Source organism: Serinus canaria, chromosome 3, assembly GCF_022539315.1.
Source record: "Serinus canaria isolate serCan28SL12 chromosome 3, serCan2020, whole genome shotgun sequence".
NCBI lineage: Eukaryota > Metazoa > Chordata > Aves > Passeriformes > Fringillidae > Serinus > Serinus canaria.
The window spans coordinates 49,761,164-49,784,715 of NC_066316.1; the positions used below are offsets into that span (position 1 = coordinate 49,761,164).

At 40.7% G+C, this 23,552-nt stretch overlaps 1 protein-coding gene across 2 annotated transcripts; it reads right to left on the reverse strand.

Annotated features, from left to right (window-relative positions):
* Positions 1-1,437: 1,437 nt before the first annotated feature.
* On the reverse strand, positions 1,438-23,335 carry IFNGR1 (interferon gamma receptor 1). Of its 2 annotated transcripts, none has more exons than XM_050972372.1 (7): positions 23,152-23,335; positions 16,109-16,223; positions 15,562-15,734; positions 14,013-14,065; positions 13,168-13,339; positions 12,002-12,117; positions 1,438-5,784 (listed from the first exon to the last, which is right to left on the reverse strand). In XM_050972372.1, exons 1-7 carry the CDS (start codon positions 23,237-23,239, stop codon positions 5,296-5,298), a joined length of 1,206 nt encoding a protein of 401 aa, XP_050828329.1. In that variant the 5' UTR covers positions 23,240-23,335; the 3' UTR covers positions 1,438-5,295. The 2 variants fall into 2 exon arrangements, with proteins under 2 accessions (XP_050828329.1, XP_030091916.1); XM_030236056.2 differs by having other exon boundaries at positions 14,013-14,161.
* Positions 23,336-23,552: the final 217 nt, after the last annotated feature.

Here is a 23,552-nt window from a genome sequence, read left to right on the forward strand (position 1 = left end):
GACAAAAAAAGCTTTGTTCCATGCTCATCTTAAATGAAGTTTGCTGTATCTGTTTGCTAGTTTTGCTGCACAGCCTGAAGCAATTGACAAATTACCTATTTGTAATTTATCATCCAAATTTACAGTACTTTCTTGCAATTTGGAGTCAGATTTGGGGGTGAGTACAAATTAGTACTGTATTAAAAGCTGATAAAGGCCAGATTGATACTTGAGATGAAGCCACATGGAAGAAGGGACTGAGAAATGGCATAGATGCTCTCTGCCTCCTTGCTACCACTGCCCTCTAGCCATTCAGACAAGCTTTTGCAACCCTTCCTTCCTGATTATAATTTATCTCACACTTGATCACATCTGCAGCAGATTAGCACAGGCCTCAACTCTACCAAACCTGGTAGCAGAAAGCACACAACAGTACATGCAGTTCCTGTCTTCTGGAATGGAACTGCACATGCCCTCCACCCTTCCTGCTATTAACTGAGCTGCTAGAAACTTAAATGTGCCACAAAACATAACACAAAAGTCATGCCCAGAAAAAAAACAAAGTGTATATATTTTTGTTCTTTTTGCTCCGTATTTTCAGTCTGAAAGGATTGTATTTACTCTCTTTGAAAGGGCATTTTTGAAGGGATGTTAAGTTTTTGAGTTTGTTATTCAAGCGATGTTGGCACAGAAAAAAAAGCTGTATCAGAGTCAATACTCTTACTGCTGTACTGTGAACATTGCAAGGATGTGACAACTGCAGGATTAATTTTGCAGGACACATAGCAAGCTGGCAGGCAGAACCTCCTGGTTTGCCTGCTCATTGTTTGCTCTGCTTGTAATGCTTTTCCTCTTTCAAGCTGTGGCTGGACAGCAGAAATTAAAACATCACACAAACAAGACTTCTGTGTTCTTTAAACTTCTAACAGTAATAAGTTCCAAGGAATGCCAGCTTTCCTCTCTGTAGCAATTATTCCATTCAAATGGTTTGACCATTTAAAACTTGTTCATAATTCTTAAACAGAACAGAAGGGAGCAGCCCCAGGCTGAAGCAATAGGACTGGACTTAAGTTAGTGCAGGCTGCATGAACAGCATCAAAGGGCAAAAGAGAAACTGCAATGCTGAGGATGATGATGGTCAGAAGTATCCAGGAACTGCTGCACACATCCACACACACAGATGGGTCACACACATCTCCCCCAGTGTTTTGACTCTCAATAAAGCTCAAGCATACACCATGTAAGTAACATGAACTGAGAGAGCTTTGAAAGTATATTTAGTCTTCAGAAAGAAAGCTAACATAAAGAGGCAAGGACACACATTTTTCTTCTTAGATATTTTTAATTTATATATAAAAACATTTAAACTGTACAGTATTTACAGGAATTTCATTATAGATTTCAGCCCAATGATGGAATCCATTTAGAGAATATAGAAAGAGTAATAATAAACAAGAACTTCATAGTTAAAGGACTGAACTATAAAAAAAAACACACCAAAGAAATCTACACAGGTCACCTTTTCCTAAGATAAAAAGCTGCTTTGTATTTGGTTTGTCATTTTGGTTGTGTGTTTTTGCTTTTTGGGTTTTTGGTTTTTTAAGATGTGCTGAAACTATTAATTTGAGCCATGTACATCTCTTACTTACTACAACTCAACTTCTTTACTCAACTCTTTAGAACCACTTCAGATCAACTGGTTATTCCTAACCTGAGAAAAACAGGTTTTCTCATGCAAGTTTCTTTCTCTGCAATCTTCTATGAAGGATGAAAAAGAAATTAAAAACATGTGCATCTTTTCCAGGCAACTGTCTTGTTTCCACAGATGTCAGTAGATTTGACAATTTTATTTTTTTTTAAACTACATTACTGACTTATGTGGAAAAACACACAAAAGCAGATTTTATGTTTCTGTGCCAGCACACAGCACTGCCATAATGCCTCATTGTTAACTGCAGATCTAATAATAAAAATTACAACATCCACCCAAGAACAAGAACTAAAGAAGTTCTTAGAAATACTGGCAAGTATGAGGCCAAAGTTTGGTGAAGTTCTCTTTCACTGGATATAATTTCAGCTAGTCAGGATACAGTTTCAGCTAGTCACAGCTGGTAAAAGAATCCCGTGCTTTGTGCACCCTTAAAACTTCTTTATTTCACAACTAGAAAAGCTCTAAGCTGGACTGAGCAATTTAAACATCTAAACTATCCCTGTGCCACTAGGTAAGTATGCAGCACACAGAAGGCAGACTGCAGGGATGGTGCTAGTTCAGTGGCTTCTATACTTAGAGCTCAGAAATTTTGATTTAAAAGTACATTAAGCTTGTTTTATTTCAAAAGCAGGTCTGCTGTATATATATGTGATATAGTACAAAGCACTCATACTGCTGTTCTTGATTTTCAGCTTCTAAAATAACACCACCTTTCCAATAGATGTTGACTATCTGCCATGAAAAAATTTTCCCATATGTTATTATGATATATTTTTTGTCTCATTTCTTATTGATCTTCACATTGCAATTCTTAATGATAGCCTAGCTCCTGGCTAGGTCCTTTTACTCACACTTGACTCCATGTGATTAGAAAGATTCAGAAGAACGTACAATGTACTTGTATTGCAGGGGCAAGAGACAAGAACCTGAGATAGTCACTTGCTTTTAAAATGTGTCTACCTGCACTCCTCTTCCACTGTGTCAGCAAAGGAAAATCTTCCAGAACAATGAAACACTTAGCTCACACAAACCTGAGATGCTAAGTCTTAGTTCTAACAGCACCAAGGTTTCCTGATGAACTGCTAAGAATGTAAACCTAATTAAAAAAAAAAAAAAATCATGCTTCTGACAGAATCTTGGTTTTGTGGCAGGTACATCAAATCCAACAACTGCCAGAGCTAATTCCTGATGTTCTTGGACAACATCAACTTTTTTTTTTTTTTTTGACTAAACTGACAGAAGGAAAACAAACTACCAAGTGCAAGGTTAAATACTAGGAGCAGTTGCAAAGAAAATACTCAGCAAATTGTCTGGTCAGAAACGTCTTCCCAAAAAACAAGACTAACTTTACAGTTTCTAATGTTTTCTTTATCCCTTCAGAGCCAAGTTTAACTTAAACACTTCTCTGACATTTATAAATTCCTGAGGTATTTACTGTAATTCATATTCATCAACTAACCTCCAAACTCAGAAAGAAATTACATCAACTCCAATCTCTGCACAAGACACAGCTGCGCATCTACTTCGTAGACAGCTAGGAGCTTCAGTGATGAACAGCATCACTACCTGGAAAGTCAGTTTAATTAAGTTTCAAGTGCAAGCAATACTAATTTTCAAAAAGCCTTCTTGTAACACCAAGAGTGTTATTTTCTGCACCTCTGCCATGGGGAGACCTACACACTAGTGCATCTGAGCAGTAAGGCACTAAGCACTGCCTTCTAGGAAAGGAACCCAGAACATGACATTGGAAAAGTGGCTAGGGGGTCTCATTATGTCTGAATATAATGCAGAAACATATCACAGCCAGCTAACAATTACTGACTGGGCCTTCCGTGAATCATAATTGCAAAATTCACCTGCTTGATTTGGATTTTCCTAAAATGATCAAAACCCTGCTAACCAATCCGTTACTTTCCTGTGAGTAGTGATGGGAAAAATAGCTATTGTTTTTAAATCTTTTGTACCATTGTGGTCAACATCTGATACAGACAAGAACAGAAGGACTCTGGAAACAGCTGTATAAATTAACTTCACCTTAAGAATACTCATGTCACTGAGAAATGTAAGGACAGAAGTACTATGACACTGGTTTTCCTTTAAAGCCACCTGCTGTAACAGGCTAACAATTCTGATAATCCTCTAGAAATGTCTTTAAAAATAAACAAACAATTTCATGTAAATGGACCAACTTGTACCCGTAAAGTGTTCTTTTTTCCTGAACTAAACTTCATTAATGATTGCTATAAACATTTCCTACAAATAGAAAATACCTATCAAGTCTTGATTAAAGGGAACTAAATGGATTGCATGGATTTCAATATGAAAAAAAAAATATATAAAATTCTTATTCCTCAGTTTTCAAAACTACAACTTTATAATACAAAATTCAGAAGGCTGACAGATGACAATAAAATTCACAAAGTACACCTTAATCACAATATTCTTCTATTGTGTTGAGACATACTTTTAGAGGGCGATTTTACGTAGTTCCTGAGTTATGTTATTAAAACAGGGGAAATGCCAGTGATTTTCATCCTGCTAGAAAACACGCTTGGAAGGAGTTCTATTCATTTCTATTTAGAGAACATATTGTTCTAAAAATTAGGACAGAAGTATGCCAGAAGAAACCAGGCTTTTGAATCTTGAGGACATTTTCTAAACAATTTGTGCAACCGCTCATTAGACTTTTTTTCTCAGTGATGATCAGTCAGCTTGCTAATATATTCTGCCAGAATGTGACATTGTTACTCACGCTACTAGGTGATCCTAAGGTGCTGCTGTACTAAAGTTAACAGCAAAGACTACAAATTCACAGAATTCTTAGGGTTGGAAGGAACCTCTGGAAACCATGCAATCCACCTTCCTGGCAAGGCAGGGTCACCTAGAGCAGCTGACACAGGAATGAGTTCAGGTGGGTTTTGAATGTCTTCAGAGAGGGAGACTCCATGATCTCCTTGGGCAGCCCCTTCCAGGGCTCTGCCACCCACCCTCAATGCAAAGAAGTTCTTCCCCATGTTGAGGTGAACTTCTTGTGTTCTTAGTTTATGGCCACTACTTCTTTGACATGAAATCAAATTCTTAAGAAATACAGAAAGAGCTTGTAGGCATAATCTTATTGAAAAGAAATAAGAGCACTTTATATTATAAAAATACTCTTCAAAAGAAAAAGATTTGCAAGAGGATACCTCCAGTAATGGTAAAAACTCTCAAACATTTCTTGCCAAGTCTATCATAATCAAGTGAAGTACTTCTTAAGCATTATGTTCATTGAACTAATTTTGAACAAGATTTGAAGCAGAAGTGAATAGTGGTATAGCTGCTGTTTTATAGTCAAGGCTATGTTTTCTAGAGAGTATTGTTTAAAAACACAGCACTATTCCAAACAGGGAATAATGAGTTATATCATATATAAAAGCATTTTAAAAAGTGGTTATTATGAAATTCCCACACACTTTTTATGCCATTTTCAGGTACTATTTTCAATTGTGCACCGATCAGAACAAGTACAACTTGTAGATGTTCACAAATTAACCCAGACTTTCTATAAGCTTTAGTAATGCTGTTCTTTCTGGGTTGTGGTTAAGCACTTCAGCACTTCATCCTGGCTACTCAGTTGGCCTGTAAGCATTCACAGGCTGTTCTTCACCAACATCTATCAGCATATCCAATGGAACATGAGGCTTGTCATAGCCAGAAAACTTGAAGCAGCTGTTTGGAATGACTGTTTGTTGTGTTTCTGTGGTAGGAATCTCTGACCCTGAAGACTTACTGCATATATCCATCTGGCTACTGTTGGAAATGAAGTAACTCTCTTTTCCTTCGCAATTTTGTTCATCAGCATCAAAACAGACCTCCTCTGTGCTTTCCTGCACAGGCACCTCTTCTGCTGTGGCTGGTGCCTCTGGGGAAGAGACAGAAGAGTCTCCATCACAGGAATTCACAGGACTAACAGTTGGTTCTTTTGGCTCTATCTCCAGCAAGGTTACTTCACCACTCACTGGCAACTCGGAGTGGCCTGATATCACAGATATATACTTCCCCTCTGATCTTGGTCCCATTATGGCACCTGTGTTCAGGTTTCTCATCACACTGACCTAAATGGAGAAAAAAAACCAAAAAACAAACCAACTTTGAGCTTAAAAGCTGGAAAAATATGTAAGCTGATAATAACAAATTTAACATCACTATTACCAATTCTAAAACAAAACCGCAAAATTAAAATCTGGCACAGTCCCTGGCCTATGTTCATGAGTTTAACTTTCCAGTAACACTTGTATGCAAGATCTCAAAAATGCTGACTTTGGGCAAGCATATTTGCAAGGATCAAATCCATTTCATGTCACCCACTACACTGTGCAGTTTCCAACATAGAGGAAAATAGCAATACAATAAGACAATGTAATACTTTTCAGCTGGGGAAACCTTTCATACTCATTATAGCTAATGAGTGTAATTTACAGCACCTGTGATAATATCTGGCACCTGTCCCAGCCAGGAGGGAAGTGAACAACACACCCAGTAGCTGCTTCTATGCTGAAGTCTCCCAAATTATTTCAAGAGCCACTAAGCGGTCCCTCAATGCTGCAACAAATTTTCATGTTTCACTTCGAAATCCCTCTACAGGTTGATCATATGAATTCTTTCAATGGCCAGGCCCCAGCTTGTTTTAAACAATTACAATATGCCTTCAGGCTGCTTACATTATTTAGATTTTTAATGTCTTTTCAAGAGTACATACAAATGAAAAACAAAGTAGGGTAACTTTTCAGCTATTTGATGGTGTTCCCTAAAGATAACAGAATGCCTAGGGAGAAAGAGCTAATGGTGTCCTTTCACAAATTTTGTACTTCACTATGTATGTGTATCACATAATATCAAGTATTACAGATCCGTGAATTTCTTAATGAAATACACAATCACTGTTTTTTCAGATATTTTGTAAAAAAGTAATCTGCCTGAAAATTCAGATGGAGGCAAATTTTGAAGAAAGAGATGTATACAGGAGAAGGAAAGACAAAGTGAAATAACATTAAGAAAAATCACAAATAGACATAAAGAACCTCCCAGTCTGTACTAGCATAAGAACTGAGAGGGCCATCAAAACCACATGATCCAATCTGACTCTGCTTTTCAAGAGTATTCTCTGATGAAATGGTTGTGAGACTGTAGTTTTACATTCACACCTTCAGAGCATGCTGACTTCATTAGAAACTGGTTTCAACTCTCACTTCAGTCTGATTATCTTACCCCTCAGTAGCCCTGATACCTGTTGATGCTACTCTGTGGCTAAGGCTGGATCAATAAAAGCATCACAATTTAGGAAAACCAAGCAGCTGAAAAACACCACCACCAGTCAAGCAAACCCCCTGAAGAGCAGTTACTGGTCATCTAAGTTAGCTTTACAAACAGCTGTGTGAACATCACTCAGGTGGGGCAATCCCATGGGGAATCAAAGGTTGCCACTGAAAAGTGCATTCAGGTGGCTCCTGACACATTACAACTAGCTGCCACTCAACCATCAGCATCTCTGGATCTTCATTTTCTGTTATAGAAACAGAATACTACATAAAGAATATTCAGAGTAATTTCCATGAGAATTCATGGGAACTGCTCCCTCATAAGGAGCAGATGCTTAAAAGTTAGTTGCAAGTAACAGATTACAATCAATAATGGGTAGATACTGAAAATGTTAAGAACATCATAAAGGATTAATATACTTTTTGAGAACCTCTTTATACCAGTATATTGGATATATATCCAGAATATTGGGTACTTATACTATACAACACTGACCTTGAAGGGACCAGCATCTATAGTTTTCTGGGGTGGGAGTTAGCAAACATCTGACTCTAAAAATCACACAGCAAGTGACAACAGAAGGTAATTCTCTGTGTAGGGTGGAATACTTGAGGAATGAGAATTACAACAAAGTATTACAGAAACCATGGTCAAAAGTTGCATTTTCAGCTTTCTATCTCTCCCCATACCAGTAGAGGCTAAACAGAAGTTAAAAACAAAACAGAGTCAGTTCTTGTTTCTGTCCTCTTAGGATTTTCACACATTTTGAAAAAATCACAATCCTAAAATGTGTTAAGGGATCACCTTGCATTCTACACAGGTCCAGCATTTCATAGTGAGCACTGGCAATACTTTGAGACTGCAGATAAAATGCATATTCTCTGTACAACAACATCCAAGACTTCTCAAAAAAGGAAACCCATTTTTCTCTTGACAAGTTTCTGACCAAGGCAAGATGGTGCAAAGACACTCCTATTCCCATTCATGAAAGAAGGAAGCGATCAGAAAAAAAACCTCCCCTGTGTTTCCTGGTATCAAAGGTTTTTTAAAAGCCACTGAGTCATAACTACAAGACAATTTAGCAACTCATGCAGTTGCTTCTAGCTTCCAAGATAAGAATCAGTTTATTACAGTAACATTCAAAAGATCTTAAGTAACAAGGGTTATTATGATATGGTTGCTATTTGAAGAAAAGTATTTACTATAGGTAAGTTAATATTTTTCTTTTATTCACATTACCGAGCAAACTGACAGCCAGTGATGGGTATCAGCAGTATTTCCTGGCATGTGCAGGTACTCACATAACTTCCTGTCTCCAATAACAGGACCTGAGCTTTCAGGCCTTTCACTGTCTCATCAGACTAGTGAGACACACTGCTGAAAGTCAGGCTCAAGGACACAGATAAATAACATATCCCAAGGAATCTGTAACAGCTAAGGTAATTACTAATTCTTTCTTAACTTCCTTTTCTAATGATGTGTCCACCTATGAGTTCCAAGTAATTTTCAGGTGCACATTTAATGAAGTTTGAGAACTCCATTTCAAATCTTACTAGGATGTTGGCAAAAATCTTTGTTGTCTTTGCATGGTTCCACAAAACATTAACGCTATGTAAATTTAAAAAGAGAAGATGATGTTACTGCCCCCTATAGATGCTCACAGGGGAAAAAAAAAAGTTTTCACAAAAGCAATGAAGCAGCTTCTCTCTTATAAGATGATAATTATTTGTGGCAAGTGTCAGTCAATATTTACAGGAACAATTAGTTTCTCCACATCAGAAATATATGTTGTATAACCAAAAAGCAAAGCCCTGTCATTCCTGTCAGAACCAGAAAAACCACCAGCAGAAAACAGAAAAGCAGGCTTAAGTAAGACTCAACTTTCACTTTTCTCTTGAGAGTTAATGTTTTCTAATCCCAAAAATATCTGCCACCATTCAAAGACAAAAGACACTGAAGAAAAAGGGAAGTTAAAGCAGAGAGAGAGATGCCCACAGCACATCAGAAAATTATGGTCAGGTTCGTTTAGAAGTGGGTATGCCCTTATCACAAATCTTAGAACAAAAAGGTAGTACAGGAATAGCCACCAGACAAATTGCAATGACCAAAGACAATGGGTGAAAGAGACAGCCTCCTGCAATACTTCTTGTGAGATAAATGAAAGGGAGTTTTAACTACAGCTGAACTGCTGAAATACCAGATTCCTTTTGATCCAGGCAGAAGACTAACATGACGTCTTGTAAAGGAATCTGTCCTATTTCATATATGCATATTCCTGGTAGGATCCTACTGTTTATAATGATGCTTAAGCATTTAAACAAACATGTTTTCTGATTAAGACAATCATTCATTGCCTATTTCAAATGACAGCTTCACTGTGGAAGTAGGACCAAGACATGACTGATATGTAATTCCTGGGAGTCACAAACAGCACAGCAAATACAGTATAAAAGCTCTGGAGCTCTAATTGGCAGTGAAATCTTTTTCTTTTCTCTGACTATGTAACACTCACAATGGTTACTCTTTCTCATTTCCCCTTCTGTTGTAAAACTCCAAATTGCTGGAAGTCACTCAAATGATGTTTTAGCATCTACTTAAAGGTGCCAGGAAGGAGATCACAGAAAATTAGCAGTCCTAAGGTAGAAAATCTTGCTCAGCCCTTTAAAAGTTGGAAAAACTCCCTAGATGTTTTATTTTCAGACAAGCTCAGATAAGGCACAATGATGATAACCTGTACAGAAAGAAATGCCTAGTACATATTGAAAGGTCAGTGACAGGCTCCAAGTGCCATTAAGTCTATAGAGACAATGTCATATAATTAAACTTATTGTTCATATTAATTAAATTGTTTGTTCATTACTTCAAATGATTAACCATAAAATAATTATGCTTGTTATTAACCGCTCATTTTACATTCCCACAGGATTCACATCACCTATTCTGAAACTACCCCTATGAGCTCTACAACTTATATTTGTCATTAGAGTCTTCATTGGAAATGGACAGAAATACAGGACACCTTGATTTGGAAGGGACTGACAAGAATCGGTGTCCACTTCCTGACTGTACCCAGGGCAACCTAGGAGTTAAACCACACATCTCAGAGCATGGGCCAAATGCTCCTTGAACAGGATTTGGGCAGCGACCACTTCCCAGGGGAGCTTGTCTCAGTGCCTGATCACCTAGCTAACAATATTTACAAATAGTTAAAGGGCTTTATTCAGCTCCTTAGCAATAAAATATGATGTAACATGTGAACCATACTGTGGTACTGGAGCCTAGGAACCACAAAGTAACATCTAGCCCAGAAAAATGAGAAAATGGGCACACACAAGTTTCTACAAGGTGAGCTCAAGTGTGAAGTTGGAGCATGCATCAGGAAGCTGACAGGTGTTAAGGAACACACATTCTATTTGTGATATTCTGCTTCCTAATCCTTTAAATCAGATATCACAGTGCTACTGGAAAGCCAAAATAAATATGGATCCATTGAGTACAGCATTGGATCCATTGATTACAGCACTGTAATCCTGCAGAGCCATCTTTTGCTACATGAATGGTCTTCAGAGAAATTACTGTTGGGTGTACATAGGACACAAAGTCACTTATACAGAGAAGTACACCCTGGTGTGAACATGACAAAAAGTCTCCAGGGTCTGCTTTGATATTGGGGCCTAGCTGGAGATGTCAGAAAGATTTCTCTCATCTGATTTTTTATAGCTTACAGTGTGAATGGCTACCTCCAAACTAGTCCCCTGGCTTCATCAGTCTGTGGAAACAGGAATTTTAGAAAGCATTTTGTCTGACAAGAAGTGCATATAATTTCAGAACAAGATTAATCATCTTGTGCTGCCCAAGCTGGTGGACTAGATCACTGCTTTACTACAAAGGAACCACCTCTGGCTTGGTATCTCCATTTAGTCAGAGCAATCTTGCCTCCTGATATTCTATTCTAAAGAACACAAATTCCAGAGGAATCTTGGGCATTCACTATGGAGAGGTCATTTTAAAGGGTTTTAAAACTCAAGACCAGACCATGGAATCAAAGATCATTGTCTACTCTCTCTATAAATGAGACTTCCTCCATCCACTGAGAAGATACCCTTGCTGTGATTTCTGTTTGCTACTGCCTCAGGTGGCAGCTCTTAGAAGTTGTGGTAGTTCATTCCTTGTGACTAACACAACACCAGGAGAACATTACAACAGTAGTTCCACTCTGGCCTGACATGAAACCAAGGAGTGCTGCTGCTCTTTAAGGAATATCCACTCTGTTTCCTAACGACGGCTACAGGAAGTTTTTAAAATAGAGCAGCTGTTGACTTCTCTTCCCTGTGACTGCTCAGCGTGAGAACAGACTTCCCCATGTCCTTCTTCCCTCTTCCTACAGAACTATTACTCCCTCCCCTTACTCTGGACATTAATAAGAATATTGTAGCAACTAGCAGAAATGCCAGTACTACCGTTTAATGAAGGAATCTCACAGTTCCTGTGACAGGACAAAGGGAAATGGGCACAAACTGAAATACACAGAATTTTTTCTGAATGTAAGGAAAAACTCTGAGGGTGGTTTAACACTGGAATAGATTGCCCACAGTAGCTGTGGAGTCCCCTTCCTTGCAGGTATTCAAAAGCCAGCTGGATATGCTCATGGCTAATCTGCTCTTGCACTTGAGCAAAAGGCTCTGGGTAGATGACCTCAAAAAGTATCTTCTCACATCAGAGATTCTGTGGCTTTGTGCTCTGCTACTAGAGCGAACACAAACCTGCCTAGATATGCACCTACGGAGCTTTTAAGAACCAAGTTCTGAAACTAGACCAACTACTGCTACTTCAGTTAAAGACAGACTGAAGTCTAGCCCTAAAACACTAAGAGGCATCTGCTTGCAAAGGCTATCAGAATATTAGACTGGCATAAATTCTAAATATCTACAAGACCATGGTAAAAAAGCCAAATAAACCCAACTAAAGAAACCCAAGAGACTGGCATAAACATACAGTAGTTACAGAACTTACCAAAGACTTAGGCAGCTGTATGTTGTTTTTCCTTAGTTTCTTGCAGCCACAGTATACTGTCGGTATTACCATCAAGATCCCAACAACAACACATAGACTGATGATGCCATCTGTACCTAAGAAGTTAAAGCAAAATCTACTATGAATTTTGGAAAAATAAGCCACTGCTGTATCATTTAGAATAATTTCAGAAATTGCAACAGCTCAGAATGCTTAGCTGTAATGTGTGAATTTTTCAATTTACTCCTTTTTTCACTCTGGAAAACTTAATCCATAAGACTTTTATGGAGTCAATAAAAATCAAAATGACAGAAGCTTTTCAGTTTATATAAATGTAATCACATTTTTATAGAAATAGAGGAATTCTGAAATTAATTTTTGTTCCTTAGAGATGACAGATGGAGATAATGAGATTTGTACACGTTCTATGTGACAGCATATTAAGTGACATAACTACACAGAGGTTATGTACAATAAAAGTAAAACACATCTTCCAAAACACAGAATTGTTAATGATTACAGTAGGACTCCACTAGTCCGACTCTCCTTAATGCCCTCCCTCATCCAGCTGCTCCTGTGTGTTCAAGAAGTTTAGACAGAATAGATAGATAGACTGCTTCTATCTATTTTATTTCTTTGCTGAAATTAAAGGCTATGATGAAGTACAACCACAATGTTTCTAAGATGTTTAGAGATAAAAATTTGGATCACTATTTGCCTTTTGTTCTCTTTAACTAAGAAAAAGACAGTAATATCTTTATGACCATAAGTTTATAGTTGCTTCCAGTTAAAAGTATATACACATTACCCTCAGTGATGAGGCTGAGCAAAAAGCCAGTTGCTAGAACAGACAATGCCTATGAAAACCGTATAGCTCAGTGAATAATCCATTTGTGATTTTTTAATTACACCAGTGTTCACATGCAATAGAAACAGGTTTTGTAATATCAACACAGGAAAAACACACCCCCAAAAAATTCAGGGTCACTTGAAAATAATACATGATTTGTATTGGTCAGAACTCTCAAAATGCATTTGGAAAAGATTGGCTAAGCTTTCCCTATTTATTCTATTCTCCCAAAGGCACCCCAAGCATCAAATACTTGCTAGATCAGATCTGTCTTCAGATTCAATATGTTCTTAATATGGCATTTGAATCCTCTTACTCAATGTCTGCCTGAGAGGAACAGGAGTGCAAATTTCCTCTGATCGAGTGCCAAACATCAGAGAATTGAAAGTTCCTACTGCTGAAATACAGTAAGTGGAACTATCAGGAAGAATTGGGATTTGGAGGCTACACTTATGCATTGTACAGTTGTCCTCGAAGAGCTCTTCAGTCTGAAAAAAAAAATGGAAAACATGTTATATCATTTGACTCACTAGAACAATGTTACAGAACCTTCCACTACTTCCAAAAATGTTAAAACACTATCAGAAGTGTTTCCCACATCACTCATATGCCTTGCAAAAGCTGTGTGACCATCAGGCTACTCACTACCTTAAGATGTTATATTTGATCAGAGCATACTATTTTCCACCTAAAATTTCTGCTGTTCATAGCAGAGATTCACATTTATAAAACTTGCACCTGGATGCATATGAAAAGCTAACTGTAAGTAAACACACCTGTTGTAATTTTCCTCACCTTCACTCTCCATGATTGCTAAATAAAACTGCTTGAAAGGCAACTTTCTTAAGTGAAATGTCTCTTTAGACAAATGAGAGGGGCACAAGTTAAGTTACTAATGTTTGCATGTATGCAGAAACAGCAACATGTGATCCAGCAACACTTATCTTGTGTACAGTTACTGCAATAATCTAATTTTTGTTGAAAGCACTCATTTGGACAACTAAAATACAGACCTTTCACCTACATATCTCATTGTAATGTGCTCAACATTTTAGGTGTTCAACTACCTGTCAGCTCCATGCATCACAGGCGTAAATCCCTTGTCTAGACATTTAAGGTAAACAAGTGTTTTTAATCTTAAATTTTGTTTTTGGAACCTACCTCATTTTTACTATTCCAAACAGTCACCAAGTAGGCAAGACCTGAATAAATGTCTTCAATACAAGAAAGAGGAAATACAGGATGGTGAATATCAAGCAGGATTTCATCACCATGTCTTGAGATACTCAGTTTTGGTGGTCCTATTTTTCCTGCAACACATTGCACCATTGCTATTAGGCCAAAGCTTTTAACATAACATATGCTTTCCAAAATTCATCAGAGATTTCAAAAGAATTACATCTTTATTTCCATGCTGTGAATATTGGAAAGCTGTGGTAAGACCTCTCTGTTGCTTAGAAGTAATGGAGGCATTTGGATGCATTAACTAATCAGCTTCTAAAATGGAAACAGATTGTCCATAGTGAATTTCACTGTTAAGCAATTTCAGCTTCCTACGCACATAAGGCCATAAAAATTCAGCTGACAACAGAAGAAACTAACAGCAATTAAACATATACATGAATGAGAACCAAACACAAGATCCTGCTGACTAGATGCCACCATAACTCACCTCAGTTAAAAACAATACAGCACTGAAACAAAGGCTATATGAAAAGCTAAACAAATCTCACCATGAGCATCCAAAGATTCCAAACTTCAGATTTCCCATGGCAATGGCCTATGTGAATTTTTTGTGTCTAATGGTCTGACTGAACACAAGTTTCTTGTTCAATGGAAAAAGGATTTTGCCTCTTTTCTCCATACATGGCTATCAATTCTCTGGAAAGTGTCACACTGAGCATTACTACCATGACTTGTGTCCTTTTGTCAAACTATAGAAACCAGCCACTATTTCAAGTAATAGGACTGTTGAGTGGGAATGGAATCATAGCAGAAATCAAAGAGGGACTCCACTCCTTCAGCTCCAGCAATGCAGAAATCCAGCTCTAGTTAAAGCATAGCCCAAGTCAGACAGAATCTCACAGGCCAGCCCCTCCCTGAAAGCTGTAGGTTGGGAATGGAGCAAGCATGGTAAGAAGTCTCTTGGTCCTCCTGACTCTGCTGCATTTCCTTTGCACTGCCCATGCAATGCCAGGGCCTGCCACACTGGACTGTAGACACGAAATTTACTTTTACAGTACTGATGTTAAAGTCTGATTTTTTCCAAAGCAGCCTGAAGGATTTACATGAAGAACTAGTAATTAGTTATCCATCTACAGCTTTTAGTATTACCTAGACACCTGAAGCTATCAGGACATGGCATTCTAGTGTCAAGCAATACATTGCTACTTCAGTAATGCCTAAAGGTCCATGTTGTCTGGTGACAGTTTCCTACCCTAAACTGATGTCTGGAACATGGGAAGGATTCAGAGTGCACCATCAGCATCACCTTCTTGCCTTTAGATATTCTGAAACATACTCAGACACCACAGAGTAAGAGCTAGCAAGCACCATGAAGTTCCTACTAGGCAATCATCGTGCTTCATTTCATCCTGGACTCCTGGCTTTAAGATATTCCCAAATGCAATGCAGTAACAGAGCAAAAGGAGTAATTACTAACTCTTTAATTTTGGAAAAAATTACAAGGTTTAGTTTAGATACAACTTACCATGCCTTTGCAAAATAAACTCATTGGTCTCAACATATTCAGACTGTTGTGATCCAACAACAGCTTTAACTTTAAGCCAATGAGATGAATAAGGGTCACATATTTCCTCTGAGAGATCACAAAAATGAGCTGAAGTGTTCACACAGGTTGAGACCTCCTTATAGTGACCTAAGCTGTAAAAGAGATCAAGTAATAATTAATAAAATATCAACAATTCTGTACAATACACTGCCTGTAACCAAAAACTGTGAGGGCGCAAATTGCCCAGGGAGGTTGCGGTGTCTCCTCCCCTAGGGATACTCAAAAACCAACTGGACAGAAAAATGGATGACCTGCTCAAGCAAGAGGCTTGGACCAGATGACCTCCAGAGATGGCTGCCAACCTCATTCTATTACTTGACAAATTTTGCCTTAATTTACACTTGAGCAACCTTCCCCCTACATGATGTCACTGCATAGAAACAAGAGAATTTACCATGGACTGACTACTTTTATGTGCTTCTAGAGAATATCAGGTATAGGAAATAATGAAATAATAAGAACTTACTTGTAAGGCTTGATTTCCACAATAAAATGAGGAGTTTCAGACATAGGTGGGTACTGCCAATGCAAAACTGTTTTGAAATTTTCAGATGTTACTACAATCCCCGTTGGTGAAGGCACTAGAATGAAGAGAACGATTGCATTTTGATAAACAGACCTTTGCAAACACAAGAACAGCCAAATGTACTTCTAAATTATTTGGAAAAGGCAACATGCTAGACATAAAACTCACAAATGCTTCCCCCAAATGAGCTCATCTGTCACCAGTACGAACACCTATGAGCCCTGTAAGCTAATTTATTACTCACCTCTCCTACAGAAACAGCTTTTGTCCTCTTTGCAACATCAGATAACCCACGCCCACTGAAAGCAAGTCCCTCAGACAGCCTCTATCAGACCCATAAGCAGACACCCCTGTGTTGGTCTTTTACAGATACAACAGCAAGATAGGTTTTAAGACTTTAGTCAAGTTAGAGGAGATTAGCCCAGTCCCTGTAGATTTCTCTTGCTGTTCAGAAATTGAATTGGAGTGGATGGGCTGGGAGATGGCACCAGAGCTGGAGTATCAAGGCCAAAATACAACAGGCCTCCTAGAGTAAGCCTGGATTCCCTATGAATTTTTAACAGTGATACTTCTACCACTCCAGCAGTATCTTCAGTAAGCTGTGATGCCCGAAATAAACTACAAGCATTTGTAAGGAATTTGAACACTGAAGCTATAACATAGCTCCATTTGAAGGAATCCATTTGAAGCACACTTAGCAAACAACATCAGAGGTAATACAGTAAAGCAATCCAAAAATAAAAAGCAGCACTGACAGTTACCCATGTGCAGCAAGTATCTGTTTCAAGCAGCAAGCTCAAGAGGGCTGTCAAGGGAGCAACAGCAGGGGAAGGAATATTTACAGCATCCTGTAAATGTTGAAGGCTGCCACATGACACTCAGGAAGAGAAGAGAAATTAAGGTCATTCAACTGAATTTAAGCTGTTTCAACTCAGCTTCTCAGTGTCTGGTTTGGCACCCCTAGTATTCTCAATGTGGCTTTTATAAAATGCTGAGGGAACTCATGTTAGACCTGCTCTTGCTCACTAAGCAAGTACTACAACTTCACTCTGCAATATATTTAGGGAAAGTAAACAATTTTCACATCCTGAGACCAAGACCACAAGTATAACACATTACTGAAAGTGATACGTAGAGGTTGAGATATGCTATTGACAACCACAAAGGTTTGATTTAGTATAGGTCATTCTGCAAGCAATACTGTGGTTTGCTTTAATAAGAGTGGTATTTCAGCTATTGGAAGAAGAGGAACATAATCATCAAATTCACAACCACAAGACAAAAAAAGGTGACAAGTTGACAGAAGAGGTGTCAAGCACACAGACAGGCAAAAGCACATATAGGTTACTTCAAATATGCACTTTTAAGCCAGTGTAGCTATCCTTACAAAATGTCAACTTTTGTCTACTATTTCACAAAAAAAGCTGCTTAATATAAGGGGTTGACCCCAGAGCACTGAAGGAGGTAGCAAATGTTACAGTCGGACCCCTCCATCATCTGCCTAAGGCTTGGGGAGGTCCCTGCTGACTAGTAGCTCAAAATGCACTGCCTAAGGCAAAACTTAATTCAACTAATTGGACGTTTCTGAGATGTAAAAATAAGACAGCCTTCAAAGCCTGATACTTGCATCTTGTGCAAGACAAGAATTCCTTCCCTCTTTCTGGCATTACTGTATACACAGAGGGATTTGTCACCTCTGCTTATGCAAGAGGAATACAGCTGAAGTGCAATAATGCACGTAATAGAACAGGGCATGATGAAGCCACAACACAGAGTTTATGGTACAGCTATCTGAGACAACAGTGGCCCTAAAAGCCATAGAAGTTCATTCAAGTCATATGTGACTTTTAAACATCATATAGGCACTGAAATACAGACTGAAAGCACAAACCAAAAGCTTGAAAAGACAAACTGTGAAAAAATAACAAGCAAAAGTATATTTTCAAAGTTTGTTCCTTTTTTAGATTTCCATTAAAAACAAACAAATCCTTATATTCCTGAAGTGACACATCACAGGCTTATAAGGCACTTTAACAGGCCAAGAGGGACAACAGTTTGAACTCTGCCAGAGAGTCATGGTTAACTCATAATTTATAGACAGACAGCTGCAACAGTAAGCAGTCAGTCCCTTCTAGGCCCCTGGCTGGGGAAGTGTGCCTTCCTTGTGTCATCCCTGTACTCTACCTACAGTTGCTTCAGCTCACAGATTCACAGAATATTCTGAACTGGAAGGGACCTACAAGGATCACTGAATCCAAGTCTTATGCAAGTGGCCCACAGGGGGACCTGAGCTCACATATCCACTTAAACTGCAGCCAGAAAGTGTAGCAGCTCTGATGACTTCACAAATGCAAAAAAGTCACTCTCCATAGCTTTTGCCACCCATGAAAATGAAGAAAATGGAAAAAAGATCAGATAGATCTCCACTACCTTTGAATGCTTCTGAAGTACTGTGCAGCCATATGCATTGGAAAAAAAAAACGTAACAGATAAAAAGGTGGCAAAAAGGCAACCAGTACTCTGAGAAGTGGATTCAGAAGGCAGCAAGTCAATGCTAAGTATGAAAATAATACATAAGAAGAATTTAGTCTATCTCTGAAGGCTGTATTTCCTAAGTTGTTTTTGGGTTTTTTTGAGGCCCAACTTGGGATTCAAAAGGTTTGAGATAGCAACATGGATGTGCCATGCTAAATTTACAAGTGTTAGTGCTGTTTAGCTAGTAATGAGCAGGCCCCTGGGGCTTGCCCTGAGGCTCCCTTTCCTGCCTGTATATTGGAGTCCAGTGCTCCTTGCTCTCACTGCTTGCAGTACTGCTTATCACCTCCCAGTAGTGTGTCTGGGAACATTCCAGCAACAGCCAAGGAGATACACATGGGCTGGCAAGTGGCCACTGCTGCTTTCTGTGCTCTATCACACCCAGTAGATAGAGTGGGGGTAAGAAGGAGGAAGCACGGAACATTTGGAGTGATGGTGTTTGTCTTCCCAAGTAACCTTTACCCACGATGGGGCTCTGCTCTCCTGGAGATGGCTGAACATCTGCCTGCCCATGGGAAGCAGTGGATTAATTCCTTGCTTGGCTTATGTGCTTTTGCTTTCCCTATTAAACTGTCTTTATATTGATCCATGAGTTCTCCAGCTTTTACCCTTCTGATTCTCTCCCCAGTCCTGCTGGTAAGAGAGTGAACAAACAGCTGCCTAGGGTTTGGTTAAACCTTGACAAAACAGTCCTAATTATTTATATCCTCACTTCAATCTGCTCTAAATCAAACAAAACTGGCCTGCACTAAAAGCAGAGTCCAGCCATCTGGGGGCTAGAGGAGAGTCAGGAGCACTGCCCAGCACTACAGGACCCGAACTGAGCAGGAAGAGGTCAGTGCTCACCACAGGCTGCAGGAGCACCAAGCAGTGGTTCTGCCTTCTGCCATGTTCCCCTCCAAGGCACACAGCTGGGTCAGCGTGGCCCCCTCCCTGTGCACTTCTGGCAGGCCAGGCACTAAACAGGTCCTGCTCCTGTCAGACTGCTGGAGGGAAGTTGCCTGTTGGCTGTGCTTGGTTGGGAGCCTGGCAAGCACCAGGAGCAAGGCAGTGAAGAAATTTTGTACCTGCTAGCTAACTGGTTTTCTTTTAAGAGGCAGCAGCCACGAAGTGTATGTGAAAATGCTTGCATGTGCTTGCCTTGGCCAACTTTCATTTATCCCTCCTAAAGAAACCCAGGACATGCATTTCTCTTGTAATGTCACTCCCATACCTGGATGGTACTTTAAAAAATTTACTGAAAACAAGCTTAAATTAATGCATGTAAAACAATTTATGCAGAATGTTCTACCAGAAGTTCTCAACAGACCTCAAAGTCACAAAGGAATTGGTTAACAAATTAAATGAGTACAACGATTGCCATAAAATTTAAAGCTATTAATTTTTTAAATATTTATTGGAATGAACTTAAATGATTTCCCAAGTATCATGAATAAACATTATAGAGCATTTTTGCAGCTTCTATTTAGAATTTCATTTTCTAAGGGCTCAGAGGTTTGACATCGTTCATGATAAAAATCTTCACAAGGTTGTAAGCTGTATTAAGAGGAGAGGTAGACTGAGATCACCATCTTGAAAAAAAAACACAGCAAGCTGCACAAGATGGACACTTAAAAAAACAGATGTTACAATGCAAGCTAAATATTGCTTTATCTATTTTATGAGTGTTCATCCCTTTTGTTATAGCTGAGAAGTGTTGTAATAGATGATATCTAAATACAGCACTTTCTACCACGTAATCTGTTTTTGTTTGCACCTTGACAGTAAATTGCTATGAGTGTCAGTAATCTGAATCATAAAGAACAACTCAAGGCCATCATGATTATCACACATAACAGCAAGTCAGCTGCCTAAATGAACTACACACATCCTTGGAAACGTCGCTTACAATGTGCAGTAAGTACCTGTACTGCTACCACAGCCTCCAAATCTTCTTCACCTTGACCACAGACCTTGTCTTCCACGATACTAAAATACAGACTGAGAGCTCCCATCAGCAAGTGCCCAGCTGCACCATGGAGTCAGAGGCCTGCCAATGCAGGCACTTTAGGCAACCAGCTGCAGGAAATGCAGGTGTTCCAACTGCTGCTGGGTTATCTGGCTTCATTTCTTTTGTAAGGAAAATGGTGTCCTACAATGGACATTTCCTCATTACACACTCAGCCTTGATATATGTATTATACTACTGGCACTTTGAAAGCCCTGTAAGATTTAAGGGGAAAAAAAAAATCATACAACTGCTGCCATGTAAATTCTGGGCTCCTCAGTACAAGAGAGACATGGAGCTTGTGGAGCAGGTCCAGCAGAGAGCTACAAAACTGATCAAGTAATTGGGGCATCTCCATTATGAGGAAAGGCTGAGGGGCCTGTTTCATGAGGAGATGAACAAGAGGGGACTTCATCAATATCTACAATCCATATCTGAAGGAGAGTGAAAGAAGTCAGTGTCTCACTGGTGCCAAGCAACAGAACAAGAGGCTATAGGAAGAAACTAATGCACAGAAAGCTCCACCTGATTATGAAGAAGTACTTCCTTACTATGTGAGTGACCAAGCACTGGAACAGATTGTCCAGAAAGGCTGTGGAGTCTCCCTCACTGGAACTACTCAAGAACCATCTGGATGCTATCCTGTGCCATGTGCCCTAGGATGACCGTGACTGAGCAGGAAAAGGTTGGACCAGATGACCCACTGTGCTCATTTCCAACCTGACCCATTATGCTAGTCTATATGTGACAGCATCACAAACATGGTTCAGACTTCCCTTTCTACCTTAATTCTTCCCCTGTAGTTCAACACATTTGCTTGCATCAGTATTATAACAAAGTAAAGGCATGTTATTAGTCATTACATATAAAACCAGCATTTTCATTCAACTAATACACAGAATTGTCAATTAGAATTCCCTTCACAATGCTTTTGTTCGCTAAAAAAAGGGTTTGGTTTGAGACCAAGCTCAGTGCAAGTCACCAAGAAAATACTGCTGGAGTTTTTAAAACCTAACTCAAAAATAGGTTCTGCTCCTTTGAGCTGAGGGTTTGCTGCACTCACATGCAGAAAAGTGAGCCTTCTGCTTCTAGGCAGCCTGTTACAAGATCTACACCACAGCACTGCTCTCTATGCTTACAGAGGTAACTGTTGTGCTGGACTAGGCTGGATTACAGCAGGTTTGTTTGACAAGTGATTTACTGATATTGTGTTTTTTTACCCTAAAAAAATGCTTAATACAATGTAGACGTGGCATATTTTACCAGCAATTAAACCATGCACTTAAAAGAGATTAAGAGCAAACAAGACAGTATTTAATATATCAAGCTATCTTACTGATCTAATGGGTAAAAAAGATAGTATCCCTGTAAAGTTCGCTGGTTATAATCAGACAGCAAGTCAAACGAACTGGATATTCAAAATGCAAAGTATTAAGGGACAATAATTCAGTCAGATTACTGGTTTTAGCACCACCAAGCCATATCAGACAAAGCTAAGCAGACTTCCAAAGCATGGTGTGGCCCATGCTCAGGGGCAACCAAGTTCAGTCACTTCACCTGGACATGGATCTGAACTCCAAGAAATCTCCACTTGCAGAATCCAAGGAGCCTGGGCACACAGACAACTCTAAGTAGCCTCAACGAAAATTAAAAGCATGTTCCCTTTCGACTATTAGACAGCAACCTCTGTTTTCAATGAACTTTTCCAGTTTAAAATGAAACTAGTAAGCCTGACAATTTCTTCCGCAATTTACTTGCCGTGCAAACAGAGTGAGGACGCCGTTCTCCGCTGGCAAGCCACTCCTCCCCAGGAGCGCTTGGCCAAAATGTGCGCGTCCCCGGCCGCGATCTCGATACCTTCTTTACACTCCCCAGTCCTGTGCTGCTCATTTTCGAACCGAATTTCCCAGTTTCTCTACTTCTTTGGACACACGAAGTCATAGAGCACAGCGGAGCAGGCCTGTCCGGCGCACACGCCGCTCCTGCTTTGCGTGCCAAAATGCGCGAACAGCCGAAACAAGGCTGATGTCACCGGCGCGCCGCCACACGGCCTCCGGGGCCAGGCTGAACCGCGCACCGAGAGAGCTCGGCCGGGGCCCCTCGGCGGGGCAGCACGGCACAGCTCGGCGGGGCAGCACGGCACAGCTCGGCGGGGCAGCACGGCACAGCCCCGGGGAGCGGGGGCTCCTCCCGCCGCCGCCCGGCCGCTCGCACTGCCCCGACGGCTCCCTGCGCCCGCAGCGGCCGGCGGCAGCGACGCGGGGCCGGCGGCAGCGACGCGGGGCCGGCGGCAGCGACGCGGGGCCGGCGGCCCCACCGGCGGCGCTCGGTCACGGAGGGTGCCGGGGCAAGGCGCGGCACGGCCGGTGCCACCGCCCCGCAGGTACGCCGTGCTGCCCATCAGCCGGTCGGCCTGCGCGGGCCGCCCCATCCCCCCGTCCAGCCCCGCCCTGCCCGTTACCTGCGGGTGGCTGCTCCCCCTGGGAAGCCTCGGTCCGGCGGGGCGCCAGCAGCGCCGCGACAGCCAGCAGGGATAGCGGCACCCGCATGGTGCCCGGCAGCGACCGAGCCTCCGCACACTCGGGGGCCGGCCCACACACTGAGCCCCGCGGCGCTGCCACGGCCGCTCCCGCCCCGCTCCGCTGCGGCGCCTGCGCCGGGCAGGAAGGGGCGGGATGCCGGCTGTGATAGTGCGGGGGTGGGAGGTCACAGCCGGGCAGCGCCCGGGGGGCGCCGGAGGAAGGGCAGGAGGGTGGCCCGAGGCAAGCCGGGGAAGCGTGGGACGGCGGCCCCGGCAATGAGGAGGATGTTGTGCTCCGCGATGCCCGCGCTGGCTTTGTCAATGCTCTGTTTGAAGTGCTG